General features: G+C 38.7%; 1 protein-coding gene across 13 annotated transcripts in view; it reads right to left on the reverse strand.

Annotated features, from left to right (window-relative positions):
• CNTN4 (contactin 4) overlaps nucleotides 1–13,513 on the reverse strand; it is a 971,999-nt gene that overhangs the window by 255,592 nt on the left and 702,894 nt on the right. For all 13 annotated transcript variants that reach the window (XM_070455652.1, XM_070455651.1, XM_070455646.1 and 10 more), the window contains one exon: nucleotides 10,814–10,909. In XM_070455652.1, the coding sequence (XP_070311753.1) occupies nucleotides 10,814–10,909 (96 nt within the window). The remainder of the gene's footprint in view (nucleotides 1–10,813; nucleotides 10,910–13,513) is intronic.

Genomic DNA, 13,513 nt, shown 5'->3' on the forward strand with positions numbered 1-13,513 from the left:
TGCCCCAGGAGACCTGAAGATTCCACGATAAGAGGAGCCACTCTGTTTTTGCTCATTTCTGTATCTGCCATAACTGCTGGCATCTGAGAAGTTCTGCCAAAGTTTGATGCTTTCACTTAAAAAAAAAAAAATCTATTCTCTTCAACCTCAGTATCCTGATTTATGTACTCCAATGGGACCCAATCATAAATTTTGTTGATCACAATAACTTCAATGAAGTAAACTGGAATTGAACACTGATAAGGAATGCTAGCTGGCAATACAGTGAACAAACTGAGGAGGTAGCAAAACCCACAGACAAGGTGTAGAGATGTCTTGTTATACCTAGGTTTTTATTTCAGAGATGTCTCAATCTGGCCTCATTTTGCAGTAATCAGGAACCACAAATGGAAGATATATAGGGTACTTAAATCATCTACTATTTATTTTGAAAATTCTATTTATTCTTTTGAAAGGCAAATCTGAGTTTGCGTGAAATGATAAGAACTGGGGCTTCAAGCACCTATAAAACTGAAGCATTCTGGCATTTCCCAGGTGTTCCCTAGTGTGTATGTCAGTCTGAGGGAAGGAGAAAGTGTACAAATTCTAAAAGACTTCGCAAAGTGGATATGCTTTGGATATTTTTGAGTCACTACATTATCAACTACAGCTATCTTTCCAGCTGTGCTACCATATGGATTTATGAATTCCTGCAGAGTGTTTTTATAACACAACTCCTTTCCAGGGGTTAATTTTGATGGTGAGGATGGTGATAATGTGTTAGCCTGCAACCAGCTGATGTGAGAAAAACAGGGTGTATTGCAGTAAGAAATGGGAATGAGCATTATTGCTATGTACAATGTGGCTGCCCACTGCTTCATCAGCAGCCAGCACCCAACTAAAATATCATCAACAGGCTCCCAACCCACTTCTGCATTAAATTTGTGACATTTTGTTTAGTTCACAATGTAGGCAGGGTTGGTCCTTCTGTAAAAGGATTACTACCTCATTCGAAATTTTGTATTTATTCTGTTTCAAATACCAAAATTATTAGTGACTATAGCTAACTCACATAAGCATGATGAGTTAAAGAAGTTTTTGTCTTTACAGTTTGACCTTGATAAATAAACAGTCACTTCATTAAGTCATTTTCTTCTAAATCGGAAGCTATAATCCTACCTTCAGACAAAATGCTACTATCTATTCTTTTGCCAGTAAAAGTGAGCTCACTTGTGTACATGCATAGTGTTGCCTGGTCTTTGATTTGACCAACTCCAGGTATTTATTTTCTAAATGTCGAATAACTAAACTAAATGAGATTAAAAAGTATATCAGGAAAATGGCCAACTTCACGTTTGTACTATCATATTCATAGGATCAGGATCCTTGACAGTGGTAAATATTCTGCTTGAGACTTCCATTTCTGTTCTCCCAACCAGAGTCTATTTTCAAATTTCCAGGACTCAGCCAGCATTTCCTCATTCTATGTACTGCACCATTATCCTGCTTAATTCAATGTAAAATCGTGATGCACTGACCTGACAAAACTGATTGATTTCTGAAAATGTATCGAAAGAGCTGCTCATTTCTTTCTTTAGCTGAAAAGACAAGATTCATATTTCTAACAGGCATTAAAACAAGAGTGCTTGCCATATATCCTTCGGTGACTGTCCACCGGATTATTTATGAAATGCTCAGCCAGGTTCATGTTGTTGGAGGATCAGTGTTGATCATTTGTTCTGCTCTGGCTGGTAGCACTCTACTGGGCATATAATGTGCTTTTCACATCTGCAGACTCTTCATAGCCCACCTAGCATCTAGGTTTCCACACAGTATCATCCTTCACTGCTTTTGGGGACAGGATACCTCTGAAAGGGAATTCTGCATGCAGGTGAGCTTTGTTGAATGATCACAGTCAGCTTTGATGGATCAAATCTCTTTCCAAATGCCATTTTCTTTTGGTGCTAATGTGTTTGACCCTCACTCTGATAGATGAATGGTTCTCCAGTTCTAAGGATCAAACCTGGAGATAATCACTTTGATTTTTTTTTTTTTAATGTTTGAAAAGAAAATAGAGACATTCTCAACTTGAAGTTAAATCTATCTACAACTATAGAGCCTATCATGAAATTAAGTACAGAGTAACTATCCTATCATGAGAGGAGCTGGGTAATTAGGGTCATCAATAATGAACTATAAAATCTTTGATTTTGGCTAAATAAAGAACATGGAAATGCATGTATAGAAGAAAAGGAATTAAAAAATCATGAAATTTAGTTTTGCTTTTTTTAAGAACTAAATGATCTTTTTCAGGCTACCAAAGAAATTTACCTAATTGCTATTAAGTGTGTGTGTCCTCAGCTGCTCACCCGTGTCCACCTGTTTGTGATCTTATGGACTGTAGCCTGCCAGGCTCCTCAGGCAGAAATATTGGACTGTTATTAAGCAGCTGAGTCTATTTCTCAGTGTTATGGCCTGGGACTTGCTATAGGTGCAAAGACAGTTTAAATATGTCTCTTACTAGAATTGAAAGGAGAATGAAAGTACAAACTGTACAACTACCATTCCAAGGGTGATCTTCTTTGAAAACAGACCAGCAATTCTCTATGACAGGTTAGTTTAAGAAACTGGGGGGACTCAGAATTATTTTAAGATCAGGGAATGCTTCTATTTATACAACTAATTTTCTGTACTCAAAAGTATGCAGTTATTGATATTTGGCATTCAAAAGTATAGTCATGAAACATTCAAGTTGTTTTAAAGAATGGATAGGACAAAGGCAAAAAGTATATCAGTAGCATCAGCAAATATGCTTAACTGATTTTGGAAATAATCAAGATCAGAAATGTTCATCTCAACTCTTCTTGTCACATCTAGTGATGGAGAAGCTTACCATTCTTCTAAAAATGTGGGGCCTAATTTCTCAATTTGCTTTCCTTATTGATTCCTTCTTTTTTATTTAACATTTAAAAAAAATTATGGTAGAAGTCACATATATTAATTTTAAACATATTTAACTGTATAGTAAGTACAATCACATTGTTGTGCAACACTTTCCCATCATCCATCTCCCAAATTTTTCACCTTCCTAAACTGAAACTGTGTCCCCATTAAACACTAACTCCTCATTTCCCTTCCTCACCACCCCAAACCCCAGGCCCCTGGCATCTATCACTATACTTTCTGACTCTATGAATTTGACTATTCTACCTATCTCATATAAGTGAAATCAAACAGTTGAGCTACATTATCTCATGGCTGAAAGAAATGGACCCTGCATCTGTTGTGGTTAGGACAAATAATCCTAGTGGTCTCTGCATCCAAACATGAAACACTCCACCAGGTTGTTTAGGTCAGACAAGTTTATAACAAGTAATCCCTGATCCAGAAGGCTTTTTTTTTTTTTTCTCAATTGGTGAAAAAAGGAGGTTTAATGAAAGGAGAAAAACCTCATCTTTCAAACTGTTTCACATTTCTCTATGCTGATTAAATCAGCCGGGTGCTGTAACCTCCTCTGATTGACAAAGTGGGAAGAGAAAAAAAAGGGAGGAATCAGCTCATTAAGTTTCAGATTAAAGAATCCAGGTTTTTATTTTTCAAAGGAACAGGGTAGAGTCAAGGAGCATCTAACAGGGCTGCCTTAAGAATATTTAATACAAGATAAAAAAAAAAACCCTAGTACTATGGTGCTGATTAACCTATCACTAACTAAATATTAACCTTTCCTCAGTGAATTTCAGTAGATATCTACTCAAATGAATATATAATGCTTTGGGCTTAGAAGTGGAACTCAGAATGCATATTCCATCAAAATAAAATCATAAAAGTTGGTTTCACTGAGTTTGATACATAATATTCTTGAAGGCTAGAACAGCAGTATTATTTCAATGCTGTCCCAACTGGCATTTTAAACATTATTTCCCAGGGTTCCATGTCCAGATGTCAAAAAGCTACATATTGCCTTCGTGACAGAACCTCTTCAGAATCACTGGTCTCCAGCAAGGTCAGTCTTAACTTGCTGAGCACCTGTGGTTCTAAAATTTACTTGCAGGACATATGGCACCTCTCAGGTAAGTCACTTTTCAGGTGACATGAAATGGACATCAAAGGGTAGCTGCCTCAGTGGTGAACAAACAATAAAGATTCAAGGTACTAAGAATATAATTTATCACTTGTTATTTAAACATCTTAAAAACTGAGCCTATTTTTGGGCACCTTCTCTCAATCCACACACACACCCCAAGACACCTGAAATGCAATGCAGACTTTGTCCTGATATGTGCAGCCATCCACGTCCCCACTAAAACCAGAAAAGGAGATGATTACAATGCATAGAACAAAATTCTTTTTATGGCTTTCCATGGCAATTGAGTGACTGTTAATCTCACAGCCATTTAAAAATTTCAGACTTTACTTTTTTTCAAATTGCCATATAAAATAAGCTGAAGACTATGTTTCCTAGTTTATTTAAAAAATTCTCAGAAATCTTTTAAAAACCTTAGCTCCTCTGAGGTCCACTTAATGCTTTGCTTCTTCTAAGGAAATGAATGAACCCCAGACACATACTGTACACACTGATGTATGATGCAAAGAATTATAGAGGGCTTGGCCTAAGAAGAGATGATTGGGAGACTTTACCTCAACTGTCATGTTGCATTTTTAAGAGCAATTTTCAGATGTTAGGAGAATGGCTAAATCAGCATTTTAATAAAGCCACAATGCCAGAACATGATGAGTTTATGTTAACAATAGATACATATTCCAGATGAATCTCTTGGAAGAGATATCTGAAAAATATTTGCCTACCTAAAAGTTGCTGCATGAATATAAATCATGTTTTCAAAGACAAGCAACATTTCTGATTTAACCTTAATTTCAAGCTTATGCAAATAAAAAAACCAAACTAAGCCTAATTAATAAAATCAAGAATGTCTGCATGTTTGAATTGTGCAAACTGGTACCACATCTATTATGTCTTTTTACCCTTAAAACCCATTGGAGAGGTTTAAAGGGCAAAGGGGTTTAACTGATCACCTGATGTGAAAACCTGACTCATTGAAAAAGACCATGATGCTAGGAAAGATTGAAGGCAGGAGGAGAAGGGGATGGCAGAGGATGAGATGGTTGGATGGCATCACCGACTTGAAGGACATGAGTTTGAGCAGGCTCCAGGAGCTGGTGATGGACAGGGAAGCCTGGCGTGCTGCAGTCCATGGGGTTGCAAAGAGTCAGACACAACTGAGAGACTGAACTGAACTGAAAGGGCAAAGATACATTCCATTTGGTTACCATAGTATTGTGTAAGGATTTGTGAGTTCTGCTGGGAATCAAGATGTGGGGTAGGAGAGAGTCTGAAATCTCAGTGAGAGAAAGTAGAGGAATAAGCTGGTAGTGGAAGGACTGCTTCCTAAGGAAGGTGGCCAGCTGCCCAAACAACACAGAGAGAAAATTAGAACCTAGCCAGTAAGATGTTAGTATCCAAAAAGGTCTGATAAGATGAGTGGGCTTGATAATTATACTGTCTGGAGGTCACAGTATCAGAAATAGTGTGTTACGGTTTGAGGTTTGGAGCTGGGCGAAAATGGAATCTCCATGTACCGTGGGGTGACACACGAAAGCAAGAGCTAAACCGTCTGGATTGCAGTGGCATGGGTTGTCATTAGGAGCTAACACAGATGCACCAGAAAATCTGAAGTTACATAATATTGGTAAGCACGGAAGCCAAGCTGGGGCAGGAGTGGGGAGTAAGACATGGACAGGGGAATCAGGCACTGCCTGCCTTATCCATTATCCACTCTTGACTAGAATGTAGATGTCTTAAAGATTATTCTGGGCATAAAGGATGCTCATTTCAGCAGAGCAAGATTAGTCCTGGCCCAGTGACCTGTCAGCATAGTTTGGACTAATTAAGAAACTGGGTGAGCTGGATTCTGAAGGTGACATCTTGATGCTGGAACTCAATTACGTGTGGGGAGACAGAAAAAGAAGAGGGTTCAGAGCAGCAGTTATGTAATTGGCTCAACTAAGTTAAGAGCAGTGCTAGGATTAGAATGTGGGTGTCCTAGTTTCATGCTTTTACCTTTGTCTTACAGCAAAGACAAAATATCCAGCTGAAATAACCATGCTGTAGAAAGGCATGATTGATTTTTTTCAGGCTATAATATTCAAGATATATCTAGATCCATGCAAGTTTCTGAGACCCTGGAGATATTTGCAAATAGAAAGGTCTTGCTGGGACAAGACCTATTTGATATTTTAGGGCAGAGACACACATTTTCCACTCAGGCTGCACAGTAGAGTCAACTAGAGTGCTATTAAAACTATGAATGTGGGACTTCCCTGGTAGTGCAGTGGCTAAGACTCTGTATTCCCAATGCAGGGGGCTTGGGTTCGATTCCTGGTCAGGGAACTAGATCCCACATGCTACATCTAAACATGCCACATGCCACAATTAAGAGTTTGCATGCTGCAACTGAAGATTCCATTTGCTCCAACTAAAAGAACACTCATGTTGCAACAAAGATCAAAGATCAAAGATCCCATGTGCCACAACTAGGACCCAGTGCAGAGAAATAAAAAAACAAAACAAAACAAAACTATTAATGATGCCAGAGGAATCCCTCTCAGAAAATTCAGACTGCATTGATCTGGGATGGAACTCAAAGAATTAATGCATGCAGCATCCAATAACTATTTGTACAGTTGTCTCCTGACTGTAAAGAAAAATAAAAAAGGGGGGTGCACATTCTAGGCAAAGGTAATTCCTGAACCTGCCATTGATTAATGTGTGACCTCACTTAATCTCTTTGCTTCGATTTTCTTTTCTAGAAAACACATGTCTTTACTCCTTATAGGATTACCATGTGGATCCAAAGATAATGCAATGTAAACTAAAGATTATAAACCCCCTAAGGAACTCTACAGACACTGTTATAAGGTCCTTGAGTCTGATGCTGTGTGAATGAGATCTAAGTTCAATGGAGATGCATTCTGTATAAAAGCATTCAAAGATGACAATTATATTAATAGCTAGTTTCTCTAAAACTCATAACAGTGAAAATAATCTCAGAATCACGTGCTCTCGGAAGGCATACTTTCTCTAGCAATAATGTAGTAAGAAGTGTCCATGTGTAAAATGCTGCTTCTTCATGTGAATACTCAAGAAAAAGCCAGTCCTTTCTTAGTTGTTCATTTCCCTTCACAACAAGGACAAAACTGGAGGAAAGCCTGAGGTGATCATATTTTATCTTAAATTCTTTTAAATATGAAGTTGATAGAAGAGATGTTCTGCCCTTCTGCTTGGGTTTGATGTGGAAATCAAAGTACTCCACCTCAGCAGGGTGAACCTTGGCTGGTTTTGCAGAAAAGGGATCACAGTGGGTGGATCTTCAATCTGGTGCTGCCTCAGAGTCCACTGGAACAATGGTTCTGAGGGACCCTGCCCCAGGCTTATGGAATCAGAATATCCTTGGGAAAGGGCTGGTCACCTGTGGCTCTCATGTGCTGCCCTGATGATGCTTCCGCTTCCTGCAATCCCGGGACAGAAGTGAGGAGTGTGGGGGGGTCACAGACATAGCTCAGGGATTCTCAAACTTCAATGTGCATGTAAAAACTTGGAGATTTTGTTAAAATGTGACTTTGGAGACAACAGGCCCTGTGTGGGTCCCAACACTGCCTTTTTAACAAACTTCCAGGTAAGGAAGATACTTCTGGCCCATGGACCACATTTTGAGGAGCAAGGATCTTGGTGACATATAACAGGAAGGTGGAAACAAAAACCTCCCTTGGTGAACAGCTCATGGGGATTTCACCTGTGAATAATCTGGTAATTCTAGTATGCTAGGAGGAAGAATCTCAAAGCACCTCATTTCTGTTCCTATTTAATGAGCAGTTGGTTAAAGATCATGAATTCCTGCTGTCAAATGATCCGGGAGTTGATGGAAAGCAAGGTGAAAATTTTGAATCTCCTAAAACTCTATTTCTAATGTGAAGAAGCATCACAGACAACCTCATCATCCACAGCAATTTCTATTTTTTTTGGTGTTTGGGTTAAGATTTAATAGGACTGTCTATGCAATGACATCACATCTGAATTTGTACCTATTAACCAAGAGATGACAAAGATGCTATGCATGGTGATTGGCAGAGCACTGAAAATACCTGCTGACTGAATAGGTTTTCAAAGTAGATTAATTGCTGCTCATTTCTTTGGTACCCTAAGAAGGTCTGACACTGCACAGCTTTTGAAATAGGACATAGAACATCCTTTACAATGGATTTCATGCCATTACCCAGTATCCCGCTGATATAATAAAAGGCTGACTCATTTCCTTTCCTCTGCATGATCTGTTACAATAGAAACTGGGATGCCATATGCTGGGTTTAAAATGCTCAGTATGGCCAGCGGCTCTTGGTGATGCTGCCAGCTTTAAGGTGATCACAGCCTAGAGAAGCACTGAGAGAGTCACTGCTGGACAGTTTGCATTGGGGGGGTTTTGAGTAATTGGGGAGATTTCACCAGATAATCACTGACTCCACTGCCCCAAACTGATGGGTGTCTGTGATGGTCTCATACAACCTTCAAGACCCACTTGGTTGTTGTCTCGCAAATTCCCTTGCCTTGCCTGCTTTGCCCACAGTATTACTGAGCTCACAGTTTCTAACAGAGCCCATAATGAGAATATTTATTTCCTTGTCTTTCACCATCAAGACTGTCAGGAATGTCAGCATAGCTCAAGAAACTGGATTTCAGAGCTGCTGACTGCTGCCAGCAGAGACAAGCAAATTTCAATGAACGTCTACAGAAATTTTTAATATATTTCTCAGTGGGAAGGGGAAAGTATTCAGGTGCCTCACTGCGGAGAAGCACAGCAGCACTTCGTGTGTTTTGCCTTTCCTAGAGATATCAGTATACGGGGAGGTAGTGAGGTATTTTTTTTTCCGCAATATGCTATATGATTAATTTTCAGAGTTGCTGCCATGTTGTGAAAGCTTAACGCTGTGAAGGTAGCCTGCAGAAGAAATTAGCAAAGTCTTCCATTCTTATTTTGATCAGATTTCGTACTAAGAGAGCTGTTAGTGTGAGTGAACATCACTTTAAATATATGTCCAGTTAACTCTTTTCCTCATATAAAGGGCAGGATTCCAGCAATGCAAATATAGTTGATAGACATATTTAGTCTTTATTTAGCTATTATTATGTAGTGATAGAACTAAAAAGGATCTGAGAGATTTCTTTTAATCTCTTCATTTAGAGATTAATGAGTGCTGCATAGATAATTTGAACATAATAGTCCAATATGACTACTATATCAGTCTAATAATGATCTGAAACAGAGCCAGGACCAGAACTCATGGCCTGTACTCCACATTTAATGGTTCTGATACTAACTTGGGAGGCAAAAGGAAGTCCTAAAGAATAAACCCACTTCTTCAGAACACAAACTCCTGAAATCTAATCTGGATTCTCTGCCGGTTTCCAGAAACCCTAAAAATTCTATACCCTCCATCGAGACTTGGAGGAGTGCCTGCCTCTTCCACCTGCTTTTGTATTCTTCAGGCCTGAAACGCAAGCCTTGCAGCTGTTTCACTATTAAATAATTGTTATTTGCTGCTAAAAATGTTAGCTAGGGCATTAGGCGTGAAGGAAAGTTAAAACTTTAGAAGAGAGGACAAAAATAAAATGATGTTTTCAAATTCTCAGTTTAAAATATTTTCTTTTTCAATCACGAGTAATGCCAAATGGAAAATTAAGGTAGTAACGAGGAGGGCAGATATCAAACTTTACCCAGAAAGACCACAAATGGAGTTCATCAGTCTTGTCAACACAAACTGTCATGGAATCCTAATAAATATCACTATGAAGCTTCCAGAGTACTGAACTCTATGTGCAGTTAGATTCCCCTTTCAGTCATCATTAATCCTTTTAGTAGACACTGCAAGTTGCCTACACAGCATTTCTCCATATTCTCTCTTATTCAAAATTATGATTATTTTTAGGGCCATCCCACATCTGTATAAAATACTTGAGTTTTCTCTTCTGCCACTGGGGTGATCAATGAAATATACATACAAGTCCTTGGGCAAAGCAAACCTTCCATAATATAAAGGCAATTTACAATGGAGAGACTCCTGACATTTGTCCCGGTCTCTTCTCATTTCTACCTTGGAGCATTGCAAATTCGGTGCCTTAGCCATGCACCCCACCCACTCCCCCCATAGAAACTTCAGAGAAGAATCAGAGAAAGGGCTTGAGTCCTGGTAGATACTCCTAAGAAGTAGTGCCAACTTTACACTACATAACTTTGGAAGTCTTGTGTATGTGAGGACAACACAAACCTAAGTCCATAGAAGCCAGTGTTAGCCTTGTTTTCAGGGACTTGCAATCAAATGCATTCCTAACTGATCTAGTCATTGTGTGTGCTCACAAAGTCACCCGGCTTTTGTGGTCAAGGGACTTTGGTTCTGGGTCTGATCCTTTCACAGACCCACAATGAGATGAAATGAAGCAAGGCTGTCCTTTAATACAATCAAGTTGGCAGCAATGCTGGCGATTTACCTACGTGGTTTTACCAAGCAACAGGATTCTGATTTTGATTGACTCAGGTGTCTTTCCCCTTGTGCCAGGTAGACATCAGCTGGATGGATCATTTGCACAATCTGATATTTTCTTATCCTAATTGTGGCAGGGACTGCCAATGATGCTTCCTCCACACAGAGGGACTTGGGGAATCTCTACAAATGACACTGTCCCCCAAGCCGATGCTCACAGGAGAACAATCGGCATGCAAAATAGCAGCCAGTGAAGCATGCACATGTTGGTGCACCTAGTTACCTCCAGAATGGGCTGGTGGGCCGCAGAGCAGGACCATCCCCTGACCCTGGCGGACAGACACAGTGCTTCTTGTTCTTGGCTTAAAGTTTTCAAGATCTGTTGAGAGAAATAAAGAAAAAGAGGTTTAAAATTTAGCGCATTATGAGAAGGTAGCATTACTTCAAAAAGAAGGTAAGAGTGTTTACAGCACCCAGATCAGGGAAATAAAGAAGGTAAGAGTGTTTACAGCACCCAGATCAGGGAAATTCAACTTAAACTTTTTCTGTGTTATTGTCCCATCCACCTAGATTTTATAGATAGACTGTAAGGTAGCCACTTGGCATATGTCCTTATTTAGATAAAAAACAGTTAAAATCAAATACAATTTACAAATCCAGTTCCTTAGTCACACTAGCTGCATCTTAAGTGCTCAAGGGCCGTGCACAGCCACTGGTTTCCACATTGGACAGTGGACAGAGAGAACGCGTACATCAGTGCTGAAAGTTTCACTGGGTAGTACATGTCTGACTGGAGACACCAAGGCTTAACTGGGCTAATGACCTCCCTAGCTTCTATCTGTAATTAAATATATCATAATCAGGATGCAAATTTGCATTTTCTGATAGTCAGTTGCTACTTCACAAACCATTTCATTGTATGCAGTTATATTTCTTACTCTACGTGTATCTAGAATATGCCTCTCTGTGTCGACACACATATGCACACTACATACAATGTGTAAGTAGACATATATACATATTTACAGTTGCTTTAGTGTTCCTGGGTGTTTTAAAATATTTACAGGGCACTGCCCAAGGTTCTATTTGGAATAAAATTTCCCTTTCTCAAGAAGATCAACTTTGGTTAAAGAGATAAGACATTTCAAACCTAAACAGTTCAGCTAGAGTCAGTAAATACAGTTACCAATAAAAATGAGTTAATATAAGAAATATGTCTAATAAAGTGAGACAGTATTGTTAAAAAAATAGTTTTTCTTTCATCTTTTCAAACATAAATCGTCTCAACAACAATTGTTTTAAGTGTTATTTCCTTTCTTTTCTTTTTTTGGTCTAAAACATTTCATGTAGTAACCTGTTTCTGGATTTGAGGATTATTCTAAACCAAGGATGTTCTGTAGGGCTATAAGCCCTGCATCCATGCAGATCAAACTTCAGTCATATTTATTGACTATTTCCTCCATGCAGGCTATTTTGGCAAGCATTTAATGGTGATTACCTCAATAGATCCTAATAATAAGAACATTAGTTAAGTACGATTAATGTTTCCATTTTACAGACCAGAAAAGACAGGCACGGACACTTTTTAAAGGGTAGGTACAACATCAGGAAGTAAAGGAGCTAGGAAGCAAATCTGGATTGCCTTCCTGGAGTTAACAGTGGGATGTTTCCAGGCTTGGTTTTAGGGATTGCTCACAATGTTAAATTAATTTATACACATACATGTCTTAATTACTAGATTCTTCTGGTACTAGGCAAATTTTATACTCATACATTATTGGTTTTTTATCAGTTAAGTATATAAAAATCTGGTTGCCAGCTAAGGAAGAAGAACGCTATGAGGAGAACGCTCTGTCCTGTGAGGACTCAAGAGTTTAGTGTGCAGGCCTAAGAGATGACATCTAACTGTGGGAACCCAAGGCTGCTGAACTTAAGGTGTTCAGAGGGCTACCTGGAGGACACACACGTACTTAGTGCAAAACAAAACATGACCACAATTTAAGCTACATTTCTTTACCATCTGACCCACTAGGGAAGCCCTAATTTAAGTTATTTCTCATGTAAGAAAATTCTTTTTATTAGGTGAGGCTAGGACATGATTTTTTTTTTCCTTTTCGTTAAAGGAATGGTTTGAGAAGCCTTCAAAATCAAACTACAGACTTAAAAAAAAACCACTTCATTATGGCATTCATATTATAAACCATTATCTCTAAAAATGGCACTGAATCATCTAAATTATTGCTTCTGCATACAGGTTCTTAAAATAAGTCATCTATGTTTTTTCACAGACGTCTTGTCCAATCTCCAGAGTTGCACGAAAACTTAAGAGCTGATGGGTAACAGAGATCAACTCTTATCCAAGCAAAATCCACCTTGATTCTAACTAGAGGAAAAGCATTAAGAAACGGGAGGGAAAGAAAATAAAAAATATAAATGATGATTTTTTTAAACTGTTCTTGAGAAGTGAAAGTTGCTCAGTTGAGTCCAACTCTTTGCATGGACTCTATATAGTCCATGGAATTCTCTAGGCCAGAATACCGGAGTGGGTAGCCTTTTCCTTCTCCAGAGGATCTTCCCACCCCAGGGATTGAACCCAGATCTCCAACACTGAGGGAGATTCTTTAACAGCTGTGCCACAAGGGAAGCCTTTAAATTGTTTTTATTGAGCTTTAAAGGGACTTCCCTTGTAGCTAAAACTGGATTCCTGTTTCTTCATTTATAGTTTATGAATCCATGAAGTTCCACAGGATTTGGACAGTTAGAAAAATCACATTAATATGGTATTTGAGAAAATATTTAGATAAGATTCTAAGCAATTAACTGAAATAGATTTCAGATGGTAAATACAATGAATGGAAAGATTGCATTTGGACTGATCTGAGTTTGAAAATCACCTCTGCCATGTAGTACGCAAGGTTTAACTTTCTCAGAAATAACAGGAGAGTAAATGTGATTTATTTTAGAATAAAAATGATGGGAAAAG

The sequence above is a fragment of the Odocoileus virginianus genome, chromosome 26 (assembly GCF_023699985.2).
Source record: "Odocoileus virginianus isolate 20LAN1187 ecotype Illinois chromosome 26, Ovbor_1.2, whole genome shotgun sequence".
Classification (NCBI taxonomy): domain Eukaryota; kingdom Metazoa; phylum Chordata; class Mammalia; order Artiodactyla; family Cervidae; genus Odocoileus; species Odocoileus virginianus.